Source organism: Heterodontus francisci, chromosome 42 (genome assembly GCF_036365525.1).
Source record: "Heterodontus francisci isolate sHetFra1 chromosome 42, sHetFra1.hap1, whole genome shotgun sequence".
Lineage (NCBI taxonomy): Eukaryota > Metazoa > Chordata > Chondrichthyes > Heterodontiformes > Heterodontidae > Heterodontus > Heterodontus francisci.
This window is the reverse complement of record NC_090412.1, coordinates 17,944,158-17,965,076: the sequence shown is the minus strand read 5'-3', so window position 1 is coordinate 17,965,076 and position 20,919 is coordinate 17,944,158. Positions and strand designations below refer to the sequence as shown.

The window sequence follows — 20,919 nt, the reverse complement described above, 5'->3', positions numbered from 1 at the left end:
GATGAGTAGGTAGGCGAGGCCAGCCACCCACCAGCGGGAGGTAGCCATTAAGAGCAATAAAAGTGCCAATTAAGGGAACTCTCCCGAGCCCATGTGGGATCCCCCGCTGAGGCTGAAGTCTGGCCGATGGATGGCGGTGGTCTTCCAGTGGCAAACTGTGGGAGGGGCAATCATTCAATTCCATCCATTTCCACTTCCACATGCCCCCCACCCCCTGTAGTTTTTAAAAATTCATTCATGGGATGTGGGCGTCGCTGGTCAGGCCAGCATTTATTGCCCATCCCTAATTGCCTTTGAGAAGATGGTGGTGAGCTGCCTTCTTGAACCGCTGCAGTCCATGTGGGGTAGGTATACCCACAGTGCTGTTAGGAAGGGAGTTCCAGGATTTTGACCCAGCAACAGTGAAGGAACGGTAAATCAGGATGGTGTGTGACTTGGAGGGGAGCTTGCAGGTGGTGGTGTTCCCTTGCATTTGCTGCCCTTGTCCTTCCAGTTGGTAGAGGTCACGGGTTTGGAAGGTGCTGTCTAAGGAGCCTTGGTGCATTGCTGCAGTGCATCTTGTAGATGGTACACATTGCTGCCTCTGTGCGTCGGTGGTGGAGGGAGCGAATGTTTGTAGATGGGGTGCCAATCAAGCGGGCTGCTTTGTCCTGGATGGTGTCGAGCTTCTTGAGTGTTGTTGGAGCTGCACCCATCCAGGCAAATGGAGAGTATCCATCACACTCCTGACTTGTGCTTTGTAGATGGTGGACAGACTTTAGGGAGTCAGGAGGTGAGTTACTCGCCGCAGAATTCCTAGCCTCTGACCTGCTCTTGTAGCCACGGTATTTATATGGCTACTCCAGTTCAGTTTCTGGTCAATGGTAGCCCCTAGGATGTTGATAGTGGGGGATTCAGCGATGGTAATGCCGTTGAATGTCAAAGGATGATGGTTAAACTCTCTCTTGTTGGAGCTGGTCATTGGCCGGCACCTGTGTGGCGTGAATGTTACTTGCCACTTATCAGCCCAAGCCTGGATATTGTCCAAGTCTTGCTGCATTTCTACACGGACTGCTTCAGTATCTGAGGAGTCACACATGGTGCTGAACATTGTGCAATGATCAATGAACATCCCCACCTCTGACCTTGTGATTGAAGGAAGGTCATTGATGACATAGCTGAAGATGGTTGGGCCTAGGACACTACGCTGAGGAACTCCTGCAGTGATGTCCTGGAGCGGAGATGATTGACCCCCAACAACCACAATCATCTTCCTTTGCATTAGGTATGACTCCAACCAGCGGAGGATTTTCCCCGATTCCCATTAAACCCAATTTTGCTAGGGCTCCTTGATGCCATACTCGGTCAAATGCTGCCTTGATGTCAAGGGCAGTCACTCTCACCTCGCCTCTTGAATTCAACTCTTTTGTCCATGTTTGAACAAAGGCTGTAATGAGGTCAGGAGCTGAGTGGCCCTGGCGGAACCCAAACCGAGTGTCACTGAGCAGGTTATTGCTAAGCAAGTGCCGCTTGATGGCACTGTCGATGAAACGTTCCATCACTTTACTGATGATTGAGAGCAGGCTGATGGGGCAGTAATTGGCCGGGTTGGACTTGTCCTGCTTTGCGTGTACAGGACATACCTGGACAATTTTCTACATTGTAGGGTAGATGCCAGTGTTGTTGCTGTACTGGAACAGCTTGGCTAGGGGCGTGGCAAGGTCTGAAGCACAGGTCTTCAGTACTATTGCCGAAATGTTGTCAGGGCCCATAGCCTTTGCAGTATTCAGTGCCTTCAGTCGTTTCTTGATATCACGTGGAGTGATTCGAATTGGCTGAAGTCTGGCATCTGTGATGCTGGGGACTTCAGGAGGAGGCCGAGATGGATCATCAACTCGGCACTTCTGGCTGAAGAGTGTTGCAAATGCTTCAGCCTTATCTTTCGCACTGATGTGCTGGGCTCCCCCATCATTGAGGATGGGGATATCTGTGGAGCCACCTCCTCCAGTTAGTTGTTTAATTGTCCACCACCATTCACGGCTGGATGTGGCAGGACTGCAGAGCTTAGATCTGATCCATTGGTTTTGGGATCACTTAGCTCTGGCTATTGCATGCTGCTTACGCAGGTTGGCACGCAGATAGTCCTGTGTTGTAGCTTCAGCAGGTTGACACCTCATTTTGAGGTATGCCTAGTTCTGCTCCTGGCATGCCCTCCTGCACTCTTCATTGAACCAGGGTTGATCCCCCAGCTTGATGGTAATGGTTGAGTGGGGGATATGCCGGGCCATGAGGTTACAGATTGTGGAGGAGTACAATTCTGCTTCTGCTGATGGCCCACAGTGCCTCATGGATGCCCAGTTGTGCATTGCTAGATCTGTTCAAAATCTATCCCATTTAGCATGGTGGTAATGCCAAACAACATGACTGAGAGTATCCTCAATGCGAAGGCGGGACTTCGTCTCCACACCGACTGTGCGGTGGTCACTCCTGCCAATACGATCATGGACAGATGCATCTGTGGCAGGCAGATTGGTGAGGACGAGGTCAAGTATGTTTTCCCCTCGTTTGTTCCCTCACCACCTGCCGCATACCCAGGCTAGCAGATATGTCCTTTCGGACTCGGCCAGCTCGGTCAGTAGTGGTGCTACCAAGCCACTCTTGGTGATGGACATTGAAGTCCCCTACCCAGAGTACATTTTGTGCCGTTGCCACCCTCAGTGCTTCCTCCAAGTACTGTTCAACATGGAGGAGTACTGACTCATCAGCTGAGGGAGGGCAGTAGGTGGTAATCAGCAGGAGGTTTCCTTGTCCATGTTTGATCTGATGCCATGAGACTTCATGGGGTCCAGAGTTGATGTTAAGGACTCCCAGGGCAACTCCCTCCTGACTGTATACCACTGTGCCGCCACCTCTGCTGGGCCTGTCCTGCCGGTGGGAAAGGATATACCTGGGGATGGTGATGGTAGTGTCTGGGACATTGTCTGTCAGGTATGATTCCATGAGTATGACTATGTCAGGCTGCTGCTTGACTAGTCTGTGGGACAGCTCTCCCAACTTTTGCATAAGCCCCCAGATGTTAGTAAGGAGGACTTTGCAGGGTTGACAGGGTTGGGTTTGCCGTTGTCATTTCCAGTGCCTAGGTCGATGCAGTGTGGTCCATCCGGTTTCATTCCTTTTTATTGACTTCGTAGCGGTTGGATACAACTGAGTGGCTTGCTAGGCCATTTTCAGAGGGCATGTAAGAGTCAACCACATTGCTGTGGGTCTGCAGTCACATGTAGGCCAGACCAGGTAAGGACAGCGGATTTCCTTCCCTAAAGGGAATTAGTGAACTAGATGGTTTTTTTTTTTTTACAACAATCGACAATGGTTTCATGGCCATCATTAGACTAGCTTTTTCATTCCAGATTAATTAATTGAATTCAAGTTCCACCTTCTGCTGTGGTGGGATTTGAACCCATGTCTGCAGAGCAATACCCTGGGTCTCTGGGTTACTAGTCCAGTGACAATACCACTACACCACCACCTCCCCTTTTGCAATTGCCATAGGGACATAGCTGCAGCCACTGGCCTTTCCACAATGATGGTCGGTAGCTGTGGCCTCTTTGTATTTTAAGGATTGAAAAGTCTTCAAAGGGTGCTTGAATCTTGAGGTGACCTCTTGTTCTTGGCCTCCAGCCTCAGGAGCCCACCTACCTTCCTTAATTCAACAAGGCTCCTAGAGGTAGTCACTTAATTGGCCACCTCCTCCACAATTTCTCTTGGGTTCCCACTGCAAGCATCTCCGGGTTCCTGGGCCGCATTTCATCCGATAGCGGGATCAGGACCGGGGAACGAAAATTCAACCCATCAACTATTAGGTAGTGGAGGGGAAATGCATATCAGAGTGAAGCTACGGCGCCCACAGGATAGATTGTGTAAAAAGGAGATGAAGGGGGGTAAAAGTATAAACAAGATGGGAAAAGAGGGGCTGTCTTCCATGGTGGATTGTAATGGCCATTATTCCATGGAAGATCCATGGAAGAGCATTACAATGGCTATTGTTGTACGGAAGTTAACAATGGGGGCTTGCTGGTGCTGGTCTCAGGTTCAGAACTGAGGCTCATCATAATTTTCATAATAATTGCAAAACAGACGGATAAATTATTGAGGTACTCCCATAAATAATTCACCAGATATAAAGTGACATGAGGGAAACTCCAGCGGGTTTTACATAATGTTGATATGCAATCTCATCTCCTACCATCATTAGTTTAATACAATCTTCCACACCTGTTATCAGGCCACCCTGGCACCATGAAAGAATTATGACATGTTTGTATCAGCAAATCTATTCAGCATGGAAACAAATGAATATTAACTGACATTAGCAAATACTTCCTTGTGGAAATGACAACGAAAATTTGATCATCTTGAAATATATTTTCCAGTGCACTGGGCTAAACATCCATGTTAAGCAGTGCCTTATAAACAGCCTGCATGAAACTATCTGAAAAATATTGTTATTCCAAAAAGATTGGGATAGACTTTTAGAATAGGCTTTGAATGGCTTGCATTCGCTGAGCAACAGCTTTATCTTGGTTGACCATTATTTGCTTTAGAGTGTTAGAATGTTTCGAACAAATCAGCTTTATTACCGCAACCAAATGACCAATGTTCACGTGAGCCTGGACATATTCTACCATGGGGAGCCTTAGTTGAATCCAGTCGTATTTATTGTCCGACATCCACACGTGGGGAAGTTCCAGCCAAAGTTACTAAACCGCGACCAGGAGAAAAATGTCTATCCCCCTTTCTGCTATCTTGATTGAGATCAGTTCATTCAATTCATCCCAAAGGATTGACATTGGGGCTTTTCTAGATCTCTTGTAGGTTAGTTCTAAACGTAAGATAACTTGCATTTATATTGTGCCTTTTACATCCACTGGATGTCCCAAACCGTTTTGCAGCCAATGAAATACTTCTGAATGCAAAAATCACAGTAAAAAGGATGGTTACTACACAGAAGGAAGCCATCTTATCTGTGCTGGTTCTCTACAAGAGCGACTTACCTAATCCTGCTCCCCTGCCTTTTCCCCGTAGCCCTGCAAATTTTTTTTTCTCTTCAGATAATTATCCAGTTCTCTTTTGAAGGCCTTGATTGAATCTGCCTCCACCACACTCTCAGGCAGTGCATTCCAGATCCTAACCACTCGCTGGCCGGGATTTCATGTTGAGCAGATGGGAGCTGGCCACCGATTGAAAAGTCGGTGGTGAACCCGCTTCCGCCACCGGGAGCGGTGGCCACTGCTGAGACTGCAGTTGAGCTGAAGACAGGGAGCTGGGAGTCCACTTAAGTTTTGGTCGCCTCGCTGGGGCAATCTGTCAGGCCCCGGCGAGGCAAGGGTGGTCGGATGCGGCGGGGGGGGGGGGGGGAAAGGGGGGCGTGTTAGGGGTGGTCGGGGTAGTGGGGGTGGGCCCTGATCATTGGGCACAGGGTCCTCAGCTGCCCGCTTGCCATGCGTAAAATCTGCATGGAGGCTGGCAAAGGCCCTTAAGTGGCCACTTGAAGGCCCTGATTGGCTTGGGGCGTGCGGCCCATTTTTCACCCCGCCGCCCTACGTAAAGTGGCGGCAGAGGCGGGATCTGGTCGGGAAGACCTCACAGAGCCTCCCGCTCCATTTAATGCCACCCCCCACCCCCTGCCACTGTCCCACTTGCTGGGGTGGCATTAAATTCCGGCTGCTGTGTTTAAAACAAAAAAAAAAAAATCCTCATTTTGCTGTTGCTCCTTTTGCCAGTAACCTTAAGTCAGTCAGTGTCCTCTGGTTCTGGATCATTCCACCAACAGGAACAGCTTCTCCCTAACTACTCTGTCCAGACCCCTCATGATTTTGAACACCTCTATCCAATCTCCTCTTAATCTTCTCTTCTCCAAGGGGAACAGCCCTTGCTTCTCCAACCTATCCACGTGACTGAAGTTCCTCATCCCTGGAACCATTCTCATGAATCTTTACTGCACCCTCTCTAATGTCTTAACATCCTTCCTGATGTGTGGTGCCCAGAACTGGACACAATACTCCAGGTGAGATTGAATCAGCGTTTTATACAGTTTTATTATAACTTCCTTGTTCTTATATTCTATGCCTCTATTTATAAAGCCCAGGATCCAAATGCTTTCTTAACCACTTTCTCAACCTTCAATTATTTGTGCACGTATACCACCAATCCCTCTGCTCCTGGCACTCCCTTTAGAACAGTCGTTATGTAGAACACTTTGGGACTTTTTCCTTTGTTAAAGGCACTATATAAATGCCAGTTCTGTTGTCATAGAGAAACTAGGCAGCCAGTATGCTGAGGGCAAAGCCCCACAAAAAGAAAACAAGTATAACTGCCAGTCAATCTACACCAATGTTTTTTACATTTAAGCTACAGCGTATGATCTATTGAGACCTACTTTTAACTGGAATTGGTGGTGGCGGGTCTTGCACTACTTTCTTCTTCTTTTCCGATTTGGGCTGGAGGAGTGATGTGCTCCCTGTACTCATCACCGTTTCTCCTGAACTGTAAAACACAAGACTTTTATTCCAAGATCCGTGTGGCTAGTTTTCACCATCTGATTTACATACCAAAAAAAATAATAAGCTGTCGATTGGACCTCTTATCTGTCAGGAAGTGGCACAATTGACCTTTTCCCTCTGTCTTCCACAGGGTGCTAATGTACTAGAGATAGAAAAAAGGGGGCACCTCCAATTGAATCAGGGACAGCATACTCTTTGACCTTGCTCTTTAAAGGTTCAATTTTGACTGTGACCAACAAATAGCCACAAATACATAACAAATAGGAATAGCTACAAATCTGATACATGTCCATAATGTGCAAAATTAATTTCTGTCCTAATCAGAACAATAGACTTTATGAAAACCAAGAAGCAACCAAAGTATCTTCATTATTGCAGAAGGGGTCCTAATTTACTTCCTGCAAGCAGCATTCATTCTTCAATGTCCACAAAACAGGGCACGGTAATACATTGAAGACTCTTATACATTTAAGTACAAACTTACATACGAACATACAAACTAGGCCTCTTGTCCCTGCTCTGCCATTCTACAAGATCATGGCTAATCGCTTTGTGGCCACAACTCCACATTTCTGCCTAAACCCAATACCCTTTGAATCCCTTGTTTGTCAAGAATCTGTCCACCTCTGCCTTAAAAACATTCAATGACCCAGCCTCCACCGCTCTCTGGGGAAGAGAGTTCAACAGACTCACGACCCTCAGAGGAAAAAGTTTCTCCTAATCTCGGTCTTAAATGGGAGAACACTTATTTTTAAAACTGTGCCCCCTAGTTTTAGTCTCTCCCACAAGGGGAAACATCCTTTCAACATCCACCCTGTCAAGTCCCCTCTGGACTTTACATGTTTCAATATGATCACCTTTCATTCTTCTAAACTCCAGTGAACACACACCCAACCTGTCCAAAGTTTCCTCATAAGATAACCCTCTCATCTCAGTAATCAGTCAAATGACCCTTCTCTGAACTGCTTCCAATGCAATTATATTCTTTCTCAATTAAGGAGACCAAATCTGTACACAATACTCTAGATGTGGTCTCACCAATGCTCCGTACAACTGTGGCAAAACATCTCTACTTTTATATTCCATCCCCCTTGCAAAAAACATTACATTTGCCTTCCTAATCACTTGCTATACCTGCATACTTTGTGTTTCATGTACTAGGACACCCAGAGCCCTCTGCATCTGAGTACTGCAATTTCTCTCCATTTAAATATTATGAAGCTTTTCTATTTTTCCAGCCAAAGTGGACAAGTTCACACTTTCCCACATTATACTCCATCTGCCAAATCTTTACCTACTCACTTAACCTATCTATATCCCTTGACAGACTCCTTATGTTTTCTTCATAACTTACTCTCCTGCCCATCTTTGTGTCATCAGCAAACTTAGCAACCATACATTCTGTCCCTTCATCCAAGTCATTGATATAGATTGGAAATAGTTGAGGCCCCAGCACTGATCCCTGTGGCACTCCACTAGTTACAGCTTACCAACCCGAAAATGACCCATTTATGTCTACTGTTTCCTGTTAGCTAACCAATCCTCTATCCATACTTATATGTTACCCCCTATACCATGGGCTCTTATTTTGTTTAGTAACCTTTGATGTGGCACCTTGTCAAATGCCTTCTGGAAATCCAAGTACACCACATTCACAGGTTCCCCTTTATCCACATTGCTTGTTACTTCCTCAAAGAACTCTAATGAATTAATTAAACATGATTTCCCTTTCACAAAACCATGTTGACTCTGCCTGATTGCATTTATAAAGCATATACACTAAATATCCCAAGTGCCTGAACAAAAAAGAACAAATTCAAATATGGATGTGAATCCAAGCTCAAGGCTCTCAACCATACCTCTTTATGCAGTTAGTTCTGTCTGGGCACAGTAAAATAAAATCCCATGCTTTTCCTCAGTAATTTAAGTTGCAGCATAAGACTGCCCCAACAGTTTCTAAAACTGTTCTCCTCTCCTCCAGTTCATGGTCAATCTTACATTGCAGTTCAACCCTATTGAAGGTTAACTTGGCTCATTTCTTCCTAATCAACAAAGCAGATTATTGGCCTAAATCTGCACTCCTTAGATAGGAAATCTAATTGGAGTCCATCAAAATTATCATAGAAACAGGAGTAGACTATTTTTTTTTTAAAGAACATTACAGCGCAGTACAAGCCCTTCAACCCTCGATTTTGCGCCGACCTGTGAAACCATCTGACCTACACTATTCCATTTTCATCCATATGTCTATCCAATGACCACTTAAATGCCCTTAAAGTTGGCGAGTCTACTACTGTTGCAGGCAGGGCGTTCCACGCCCCTACTACTCTGAGTAAAGAAACTACCTCTGACATCTGTCCTATATCTATCACCCCTCAACTTAAAGCTATGTCCCCTCGTGTTTGCCATCACCATCTGAGGAAAAAGACTCTCACTATCCACCCTATCTAACTCTCTGATTATCTTATATGTCTCTATTAAGTCACCTCTCCTCCTCCTTCTCTCCAACGAAAACAACCTCAAGTCCCTCAGCCTTTCCCCGTAAGACCTTCCTTCCATATCAGGCAACATCCGAGTAAATCTCCTCTGCACCCTTTCCATAGCTTCCACATCGTTCCTATAATGTGGTGACCAGAACTGCACGCAATACTCCAGGTGCGGTCTCACCAGAGTTTTGTACAGCTGCAGCATGACCTCGTGGCTCCGAAACCCGATCCTCCTACTAATAAAAGCTAACACACCATATGCCTTCTTAACAGCCCTATTAACCTGGGTAGCAACCTTCAGGGATTTATGCACCTGGACACCAAGATCTCTCTGTTCATCTACACTACCAAGAATCTTCCCATTAGCCCAGTACTCTGCATTCCTGTTACTCCTTCCAAAGTGAATCACCTCGCACTTTTCCGCATTAAACTCCATTTGCCATCTCTCAGCCCAGCTCTGCAGCCTATCTATGTCCCTCTGTACCCTACAACATCCTTCGGCACTATCCACAACTCCACCGACCTTAGTGTCATCCGCAAATTTACTAACCCACCCTTCTACACCCTCTTCCATGTCATTTTTATAAATGACAAACAGCAGTGGCCCCAAAACAGATCCTTGTGGTACACCACTAGTAACTAAACTCCAGGATGAACATTTGCCATCAACCACCACCCTCTGTCTTCTTTCAGCTAGCCAATTTCTGATCCAAAGCTCTAAATCACCTTCAACCCCATACTTCCGTATTTTCTGCAATAGCCTACCATGAGGAACCTTATCAAACGCCTTACTGAAATCCATATACACCACATCCACTGCTTTACCCTCATCCACCTGTTTGGTCACCTTCTCGAAAAACTCAATAAGGTTTGTGAGGCACGACCTACCCGTCACTAAACCGTGCTGACTATCGCTAATGAACTTATTCTTTTCAAGATGATTATAAATCCTATCTCTTATAACCTTTTCCAACATTTTACCCACAACCGAAGTAAGGCTCACAGGTCCATAATTACCAGGGCTGTCTCTACTCCCCTTCTTGAACAAGGGGACAACATTTGCTATCCTCCAGTCTTCCGGCACTATTCCTGTCGACAATGACGACATAAAGATCAAGGACAAAGGCTCTGCAATCTCCTCCCTAGCTTCCCAGAGAATCCTAGGATAAATCCCATCTGGCCCAGGGGACTTATCTACTTTCACACTTTCCAAAATTGAATACACCTCTTCCTTGTGAACCTCAATCCCATCTAGCCTAGTAGCCTGAATCTCAGTATTCTCGACAACATTTTCTTTCTCTACTGTAAATACTGACGCAAAATATTCATTTAACACTTCCCCTACCTCCTCTGATTCCACACACAACTTCCTATTACTATCCTTGATTGGCCCTAATCTAACTCTAGTCATTCTTTTATTCCTGATATACCTATAGAAAGCCTTAGGGTTTTCCCTGATCCTATCCGCCAATGACTTCTCGTGTCCTCTCCTTGCTCTTCTTATCTCTCCCTTTTAGATCCTTCCTGGCTAGCTTGTAACTCTCAAGCGCCCTAACTGAGCCTTCACGTCTCATCCTAACATAAGCTTTCTTCTTCCTCTTGACAAGCGCTTCAACTTCTTTAGTAAAACACGGCTCCCTCGCTCGACAACTTCCTCCCTGCCTCACAGGTACATACATTATCAAGGACACGTAGTAGCTGCTCCTTGAATAAGCTCCACATTTAGAGTGTTCCCATCCCCTGCAGTTTCCTTCCCCATCCTAAATCTTGCCTAATCGCATCATAATTTCCTTTCCCCCAGCTATAATTTTTGCCCTGCGGTATATACCTGTCCCTGCCCATCGCTAAGGTAAACCTAACCGAACTGTGATCACCATCACCAAAGTGCTCACCTACATCTAAATCTAACACCTGGCCGGGTTCATTACCCAGTACCAAATCCAATGTGGCATCGCCCCTGGTTGGCCTGTCTACATACTGTGTCAGAAAACCCTCCTGCACACACTGGACAAAAACTGACCCATCTAAAGTACTCGAACTATAGTATTTCCAGTCGATATTTGGAAAGTTAAAGTCCCCCATAACAACTACCCTGTTACTCTCGCCCCTGTCGAGAATCATCTTCGCTATCCTTTCCTCTACATCTCTGGAACTATTTGGAGTTCTCCTGTTTCTAACCTCAGCCCATACTACCTCAGTAGTATGTCCTTTGGGCCTGCTCCACCATTCAGCTAGATCATAGGTGATCTGTACCTCAACTCCATTTATCTAACTGGGCTCCAATCCTTCGAAACCAACAGAAACCTCTATCTCGTTCTTGAAAGCTCCAATTCTCCCAACATCAACAATTGTTGAGCACACAATACCATATTTAGGAATTAGTTCTAGCTGATTGCATTCCTTTATTGTTCCTGCAAATGCCTTGGCCAATGGCACATAATTCCAGCCTCTGCTATCTGCAGAGAACAACCTATCTAAAACCAGCACATTCACTTCACGAATGCACATTCATACCCGTTAAGAAAAATGAAGCCTTTAAGAGCAGAGGCTGTTTCACATCTGAGACCTGGATTCAAATCCAGACAGATGGATGAGATTGATCTTCTCAAGGGTCCAGTTTGGAATGAGAATAGGTGGTTGTCAAGCCAAGTCTTCATGCACAAGAGCCCAGAGTCCCTAATTTTGCAGTGTGTGCTCGCACTCTCAGATGGATGACTATTGTGGGATTGGAACTGTTAACACTGTTGTAGTGGGAGGGGCGGTTGGTAGGTGTTGTTCTTTCAAGCTTCAGGCTGAAAGATGTTGCGAGGGGAGAGCAACAATCCTCCTTCATCTAACTGTACTACACCTGACCAGGAAATGCTCGGAGTTGGCAATGGGTATCTTTGAGAAAATATTCCGTTTGATTACAACTTTCCCACAAAATTACATAAAGACAATACCTGCTATTGGGGCCTTTTGTCAAATATTTTCTCACTGTAAAAGAAATGCAAAAACCATGAAGTTATGTATATACAAAACAAAACTGAATAAATTTGATGATAGCGGAGACATGTTAAGAGTGTCAGCTTTATTTTTTGGGTAATCACAGTCACCTCTTGTTTTCTTTCTGTTTTTCACCGTCTGACAAATGATAATGGCTGCAAAAAGCATCACCGATATAATCCCCAGAGAGCACATCAACGTTGCATAAAGATACAGATCTGGAAACAAGGCACAAACATTAACAGATGCAGGTTTCCTACAATGTAAATCACACCCATCAATTCCTGTGCGAGCGGACAGCCTTCTTAGCAAAGAAAATGTGCTCAGTTACTAGAAAAGAGTCATAAGATGTGGACTGAATGCTCCACCCGTCATGAATTCCAACTTGTCAAAACAGAGCTATCTGCATCCTGTCCTGCAACACCCTTTCACTTCTGTCCTTGCCAGCTTCCATTAGTTCCCTGTTCACAAAGGCACCAAATTCAAAATTTTCATCCTCATTCTTTAACCTTTCCATGGTCTTAAAACATTCCCTCGCTCTGCTCCTCTTCCTCCTCCAGAATAGCACCTTCCCCTCTTCCATCTCTGGCCACTTTGCACCAGCCCCTCTCTCCATTCCTCCTCAGGCAGAGCCCCTCAGCCGCTTTAATCTCACACTCCGGAACTCTTCCTGTAGAGCTGTCCACCTTACTGTTTCTCTCCCCTTTCAAAACCTCAAGATTTTGACCACCTTTCTATTCACCTCCCACAACTTCCTTACTACAACTCCTTTAGCATTCAATTTTGTCATTCCTCTGAAGCACTGTGATGTTTTGCTGCATTACAGATGCCATATCATATGAGTCATTATTGCTGGACAAAAGACAAATAAAAAAATCCTGTCATACCCTCAAATATTTCTCTTCCCCACCCCCTCTCTAATTTTATTCCCTGCACTTGCGAAGGTTCCGACTCATATGGTGGAACTTGATCTCATCTGCCAAATATAATCTTGAGAAAACATTCTCGGCTGAATAATTTCCCCAGCTTGGGTGCTCAGAGAATTAAACTAGAATGGTGAGGAACTTTACCTCCAAATATTCTCCATTCTTCCTTAGGATTCTTGGAAATCAACACCGTGGAAGTTTCCAGAAGCGGATCTGCAAGTGATAAGTAATTTTATTCATGTGGGTTTATGGAACATTGTCAGTTCTTAATATTTAACTGCAGGAGGTAAATTTTGTGCATCTGTCACACATCATTATTTAATTGGTGCAATGATGCTTCTTTATTATATGACAGTTTCCAGTGCGATTTATCCCCAAATATCAGTTGCTAAGGGAACACACACTGCATACCACAAAGTTTGCCTACCAGGATTTATTAATCCTTCATTGAGTTGGACTTTTTGCAAGGTCACAGGATACACTGAGGTGTATCAGAGTGGCAGTGTTGCCAATGACATAGCTGGCTCCTGAAATTTCCACTTCACTGCAGTAAAGCTAACACAGCGTAACTCAGTAAGTGTTGAAAGGTCAGTGATGGAAGGTTTCACTATAGTATGCCAGATGATCTCGAATCACCAACTCTGGTTTGGACGTATTCCTGAATGTTTCCTCACATGACCTCCCACCTCCAACTACCCTGCCCTTCAAACAGATTGTCTTCCCATCTCCAATATTTTCCTTCTCCCTTGGCAGTGTCCAGGAAATTAATATTGGATTCCTGGAGACTCTAGGGTAACCCTGGAGGGTTGGCCACCCTATGAAATTATCCATTCAGGATAAATTGGGGTAGTATCTCTACTTTGGATGAAGTCAGGAAATTGCATCTAAAATGTACTTGAAATTGCACTGGTTAGGTTTCACTTCAAGTTTTCGCTAAAATTCATGCCTGTTCTGCCTGTGTGTGTCAGAAAATGAGCGCAATTTGAATGACCTTCCAAAACTAGAGCAATTGGCAGAATTTTGACCTGAGGGGGTGGCCAGCTTTGTGGGCAAGGTCCAATTCAGGCCAACTGAATTTTGAACCAGCGCTGCAGCCTGGGCACAAAACTAATGGAAACAAGCTGGATCCATTCCCCCTTCCACTATGCTTAAGGAATTAAACGATCGCCAAGTCAACACACTTCTGCAATCAGATAAACGCAACTACATATTTAACCAAAGGAACATTAAGATCCAAGATAAACAGCGGCGCAGCTAGATTTGGTCGACTGGAGGTTAGGGTTTGGCGATAGAGTTCAAACTGGAGTTTTGACCGATGTGGCAGAATAGAGATGGAACTGGAAACTGGGGAACACCAACATACATAGTCCAAAGGCCCAACAGGGAACTGCACTGACTTGCATACCAAACATGGCGGCTGAAGGTGGACAACAGAGGATCTTGGGAGTGAAATGGAGATTTGTTGGCCAACCACAAAATGATTGGGTACGAGGCGGTCATGATTCATGTTGATCCCAACACACCACCCACTCGCTAAGCCACTGAAGAAAAATAATCTATTTTGAATGTACATATTGAGGATTCACTACTGTTTAAAACAGAAACTACAGTGAGATTTTCTTTTGTCTGTTCTTTGAATGCATGGTGCAGGTGGAGGATGCCATCACATTGACCACTGTGAGATGGATTCTCCGCGTTAACCCTTCCATGGGCCTGCAGAGCCAGACAGAGGATTGGTGAATTGACACCAGATGTATAAAATACCTTGAAGAGGCACCAATGTCGTAAAGGCCAGAATAATTCTCAGTGGAAAAAGGCTGCTGAGGGAACATATCCTAAACATAGACAAACAGTACAAGCAAAGCCACTGAAACGAAAAAAAAAATTAGAGTTGACCATTGAGGAAAATGAAACCATTCAAACATTAGTTAGGAAGATCAAGTAACAATGAAACGAGGAATTTGATATGTTGCCTATCAAAGCTAAAGGAGAGGAAGTAATCTTCACCTTGATGTTGACCATGTGGAACACAAGATGGACCAAAATACCAATTTCGCAAGATGTTGCAAATAAGAAGGCTGGGCTAAATTAAAAATGGAGCAATTTTCATGACCTCAGGATGCCCCAAAGTGTTTTAAGTATTTTCAAAGAGTAGTTACTGTTGCAATGTAGTAAATTTTAAAATTAATACTGTGCAAGAAAAGTGAGGAGGCATTTTATACGGGCACAGCAGCTGCAAATTGAGCTAATGAGTGAGATTGGATGCTACCATTAATAAAAGAAGCAAACCTTTTATTTAAGTTGAATGTGCAAGAAATGGTTGTCTAATAACCCTATAAAATCTTAAGAAATTAGTTGCATCTTATAGAAATAGCTTGCTCTCTTATTAAGAAAGTTTCTATAGTAGGCAGCCAGGACATTACTGGTATAAACAAAGGTAAGGGCCAAGGACTATGGCGTTCCTGAGGGGACCACTAGACACCATAGACATTTCTAAGCTGATAGGAAGGAGTCTTCTGAAACCTTGTGCACTCTCTTATCTATACAAGTGTCAGTAAAGGCTAACAAATAGCCCCCAGCATGAGGTAAACTGAAAGATGACCTCGAGCTAAAGTGATGGATAAGGGGGGGGGGGGGGGGTGACTACCCTGACACCTTGGATATCTGTCCTGTATTCAATGGTTATAAGGGTTCGAGCAAGTGATTGACATAGGTGAACTACAAGTCCCCTGAAATAAGGTATACCAATGAATACTCAGGGGGGCTGAGGGCAGTCCTCGTCAGGCAGAAGACAACCAGGAAAGAACCTTGGTCAGCTTGAGAAGAAAAGAACAAAGTGAAGAAGGTTGTGAACAGAACAGACAAGAGACTGCCATCTCCATCGGCAGAAATTGGCTTCATCTGCCTGTTTGTTCTCCAGGATCGATAAACCGTTCTCACCCATGCTTTTCTGTCTATTTAACCTATGCATTATATTTAAATTGTTGCTTCTTAATAAGCTACTTTAAAAATCACATTATGAGCTTGATCCCCTTCTTTGGGTATCTGTCACTCCTGAACCAAATCTTACAAATGCCACATTTGCAACAGGATTTGAGTACAGGGGTAAAGATATCTTGCAGCAATTCTATAGAGCCTTGGCGAGACCGCACCTGGAGTACTGTGTACAGTTTTGCTTGACTTACCCAAGGAAGGATATACTTGCCATAGAGGGAGTGCAATGAAGGTTCACCAGACTGATCCCTGGGATGGCGGGATTGTCTTATGAGGAGAGATTGACCCTATATTCTCGGGAGTTTAGAAGAATGAGAGCTGATCTCATTGAAGCATACAATATTCTTAAAAGGCAAGACAGGATAGATGCAGAAAGAGGTTTGCAAACTTGCCAGAAGTCTCATTGCAGCTCTCCATGTTGCTAATCGATTCCTTTGTTAACAAAGGGGTTTTTCAAATTTGCAGGGCAGGATTTTGACAACATCAGGAGCTGTCTCAGTAACAAAATAAGCAAATGGCTTAGCAAGCCCCTCAGTTCAAGGGCAATTAGGGATGGGCAATAAATGCTTGCCTAGCCAGCGATGCTCACATCCAACAAACAAATAAAACAAAACGGCGACAGTGCACCCTGAAACAGATACTTCGAGATCACAGACCATGTGCAATTGTGCTGTTGGTTTGAGATTGTCTCTTTTTATTTTGTTTTTTGCCACAATCTTATTTTCTACAGAAAAGTGAAGGCTGAGGGGCAACCTGATAGATGTCTAAAAACTATGAAGATAATAATGTAGATTTAGAGGTGTTTCCACTTGAAAGGAAGACAAGAACTAAATGCCACAAGTATAAGATAGTCACTAGTTAATCCAATAGGGAGTTTAGGAAAATCTTATTTACCCAGCAAGTTGTTAGAATATGAAACATGTAATCACATTGAGTAGTTGAGGTGAAAGCATAGATGCATTTAAGGGGAAGCTATATAAATATATGAGGGAGAAAGGAATAGAAGGAAGTGCTGATAGGTTTAGAAGAAGAGAGGTGGGAGGAGGCTTTGTGGAGGAAAAAGATCAGCAGAAATCAGTTGGTCCTGTTTCTATGTTGTAAGTTCTAAGTAGTTCGATATAATATAGAGAACAGTTTCTGCAGCAACTTGAATTTGAGTTGGTGCTTGGGAAGAGGTTGTGCAGTATCAGGTGTGATCTTTATAAACTGCATCTGGAGGCTCTCATGTGAACTCGCTTCTTTGCTGGTGTACACAACCTCCTGAGATTTCAGAACTGAGGTTGAAAGATTTTCGTGAGGCAAGTGTGTTAAGGTTACAGAACCAAGGCAGGTAGGTGGAGTTAAGATACAGGCATGATCTAACTGAATGACAGAACAGACTCGAGGGGCTGAAGGGCCTCCTTCTGTTCCTATCTCGTTTACTTTACTGGCCGTCACTTGCAGTGCAATGAAGTGACTGTGGCATTTAATTATATACCAGATGAGAACCATATAATTTGCTCTGTTATGAGTTTCGTTGGTCATACCCATCAGAAATTATGAATGATTGGTTAATTGCTGAACAGAGGTTCCCATAGTGTTAATATGCAATTCAATGTGAGAGAAAATCATTTTACCTTCAAAAAGTTTCCAAGTTTCACTTGTACTCTCAGAGATCAGCACAGTAGTTGTCTGTGGTACACGCACTGTTAGCAAATGTAAAGAAAAGCAAAATAACCATGTGATTTAAAGCTGCTTCAAACATGATTACCAAATGCATAGTTTTAAACATGACGGACACTCTTTAATTTTTGTTGCAGATCTCATGTGCAGCACATTCTCTTCCTTGCCTTTCATATTCAGAGCAGTTGACACGGCGAGGGAGAGCTTGTAGCTGCCAGTACTTTGCCAGCATCACTCGGGTAAATGTAGGTTCAGGGTTCGGAGGGGATCTTGTGGGATGGAGTCAGGTGGCTGGCAGGGCACTCCTGATCAGTGGAGGCCTAAACCTTCCTTTTGGGGCCCAGAGGAGCACTCCTGATCAGTGGAAAATATAAAATAAAAAACTTACTTTCGCCTCCTCTGCTTCCTATCCTCTTCTCATTTGACTTTACCTACTGGGATAGCAACAGCGAAATCCCCACTCAGGTTTGAGTTAAAATTGCAGTTGGGGCTTCAATTAAGTCAGCAGACCCAATCTACATATTCAATGAAGGATCCCACTGACTTCAGGCTTTGGCGCCTGCTCAGAAAAACAGGTTAAAATTGAAGGCAATGGAATCTAGGCAGAACATCAAATGTGTAAATACCCCAACCTAATTTAAATGGTCTACCCACTGACCATGTCACTTTTTTTTTTAAATCCTGTAAGATCCTGTCCAGTAGCTCAGCAGTTTTAAGATTTTTCTGTCAAGGGGCTCCCTGTAAATATTGATGCCTATTATGTTTTTGGAATTTCTTTTTTTTTAAATTCTAGATCATTTTTTTCTTCTGTATTTCAGGCTACTCTCTTACAAGTTCCTGTGTCATGCAGAAAGCATTGCCATTTGCCCATATTTCTCGGTGGATTCATAAAGTGTTCAATGTATGAACAGGAAACCCTCAGCTATCTGTTCTATGCCATGAGTGGTTTCAGAAAATGACAGAATACCTCCAGAGCCTTGTCTTCTAGCATGTTATTCATGTGGTATTAGCCCAAAGCCCATAAGCTCTAAATCACATTCAACATTTTAGAATTTCAGTTACATTTTTCAAATGGTATTAAAGCTTTCTCTGCCATACTTCACATGTCTTTAATTATAATCCGCTTTACTCTTGCTGTGGACACTTCCTGCGTGACTTCATTACAGCACCATAACAATCTGAGCCACTAGTTACGTTACCACTTCAGCCAATCAGATTGTAGCATTCAAATAAGGCTTGGTTTGATCCTTAGCCTGCTGAAGAAGTTCCCTTTCTCTTGAGTGGATCATTCCAATTATTAGTTTGTTGAATCACTGGAAATATGTATCATTTTATATCCTGACAGACGTTTCCATCACGGTGTGTTATTTGTGTTCTGTTGTATGTCATGCACACTTAGCTTTCCTCATTGGGAGGGAGGTATTTTTGGATAATTATATGGTGAGATTTGGCTCAAAAAGAAGTACTGCTGTATATTCATCCTATGGGATGGCAAATGTTTGGTCATGAACCAGCAGTGGTTTCAGACCTGTAGGGGTTTTGTTCCCTTCTCAGTCTTGCCACATATCAGCAAGATTGCATAACGTGTTTTCAGAAGACAGAATTGGCAATTAAAGTGAATTTGGGGCTGGACCAGAAAACTTAGCTGAAATGAATAGCATCAGTGCTGGGCCAAGCTAGAACTAAAGTTTTTTTTTGGTTTTCAAATCTCTGTCCCAGATCTCTGAAAACATCTTGAGAGCTTTTTTTAAAAAAAACTAGAAAGATGTTTACAAGATTTGGGCTTTCCATGCAAATGTATTTTAATGAAGACAACATGTTAACTGTTGAAATCCAGCCAGAGAAATCATGGCCAATAGAAAGTGGAGATGAAATATTCGTGGAAGAATTAAGAGTATATCATGAGGGGACTGAGTGAATCAGGAGATAGACCACCACAAGCTCTCTTGGGTTTGCCTTTGAATATAAATGAATGGGTTGAAGTGCCCTCTTTTTTATGGCTTGAAGGCTGTTAAAACAAATTAGTGTCAACGCAGGACAACGTACCGCAACACAATGAAACAACTTCTCCTTCTCAAAAAAAATACAGTAACAGACATCATCACGGAGAATTCATTGAGTGTGACTTGGCTGAAATAAAGCATTGTGGGAAAGTCTGGATAGAGAAATTGTCATGGAAGTTCTGAGAAGAGCTGGAAGTGGGACAAGAATTGTGCAAGTAGAAAAACAATAGTTTTTATTTATTACACACACAAGCTTATTTAATCTTGTGAATGCAATTAATCATAGATGCGAAATGCTATTAAATGCAGTAAACATTACATACAACTGCATTTTTTTATCCTTACCTCCATAGTTGCTATGCTAACAAGAGGTAAACCTATGAGAATAATTTATATTTTTTTTATAGCAATTAAAAGGACAGTTCAATCATTTTTAACTTCAAGATTTGAAGAGCATCTGACCATTTTATCTGCACATTTAAGCAACGCTACTCGGTGATCAATACAAAGCTTATTCTTACCTTTCACTTCTGTCGTGTTGTCTCCATTAGATATCGACAGCCACCTCCTATTTAGGTTTGCAATTTCCTGGACTTTGCATCGGTAATGCCCTTCATCACTGTTGTGAAATGTGTTGATGATCAATACGTAGACCTTGGCTGGGCCCTGCTCAAAGAACTGAAGCTCACAACGGCGCTCCCGACAGTTACGGAATGCTTGCACATGGCCTGTTCGGTTCAGCCTTAGGATCCTTTGATTGTCATACAATGAATTTGAGAAGAGCCATACCAGAGACAAGTAACTGTTTCTCCTTCTTTGTTGAGATATTCGGCAGAATAGAGTGCCTCTTTGTCCCTCAGTGAACTCCACCACAGGCCCTGGGGTTACAATGACTTTCAAAGCCTCACAGATATCTGTAATCAGGTGGCAAAAATATACTATCACACAATGTCAATATATACTGTTGTTATACAGTTACATAGTATCAATATTGTGCTATTTTATATTATAAATATTTACATCTTGTTTGCTTTAATACCATTTTCCTATAAATAGTTCATTCAATCCCTGAAGGTTCTCTCTTCTCTGAAATCCAAAGAAAATCATAGTTCAAGTAATTTGTTGCCTTTAAGAAATGATCTTGTAGTTTTTTAGGTAGACTACATTCAATGGCCCACCAGAGAACTATAATTTTTACCTTTGTTGCTCTACCAGGTGGTGTGTTCATTGGTGCAAAAAAATAGATTTTCATACTGGCGTCCTGGGAGCCTTGGGTTCCAGGAGCAGCTGAGAGAGAATCTGGCTGATAATCAGCTTTCTGTCC

At 43.5% G+C, this 20,919-nt stretch overlaps 1 protein-coding gene across 1 annotated transcript in view; it reads right to left on the bottom strand.

The window, feature by feature from the left end:
* The window catches only part of vstm4a (V-set and transmembrane domain containing 4a), a 58,950-nt gene that overhangs the window by 20,561 nt on the left and 17,470 nt on the right, over window positions 1-20,919 (bottom strand). The window contains exons 2-7 of the mRNA XM_068020683.1: window positions 20,117-20,509; window positions 17,547-17,615; window positions 13,081-13,149; window positions 12,121-12,228; window positions 11,968-12,001; window positions 6,416-6,522 (exon numbers count right to left, since the gene is read on the bottom strand). Coding sequence (XP_067876784.1) covers window positions 6,416-6,522; window positions 11,968-12,001; window positions 12,121-12,228; window positions 13,081-13,149; window positions 17,547-17,615; window positions 20,117-20,509 — 780 coding nt within the window. The remainder of the gene's footprint in view (window positions 1-6,415; window positions 6,523-11,967; window positions 12,002-12,120; window positions 12,229-13,080; window positions 13,150-17,546; window positions 17,616-20,116; window positions 20,510-20,919) is intronic.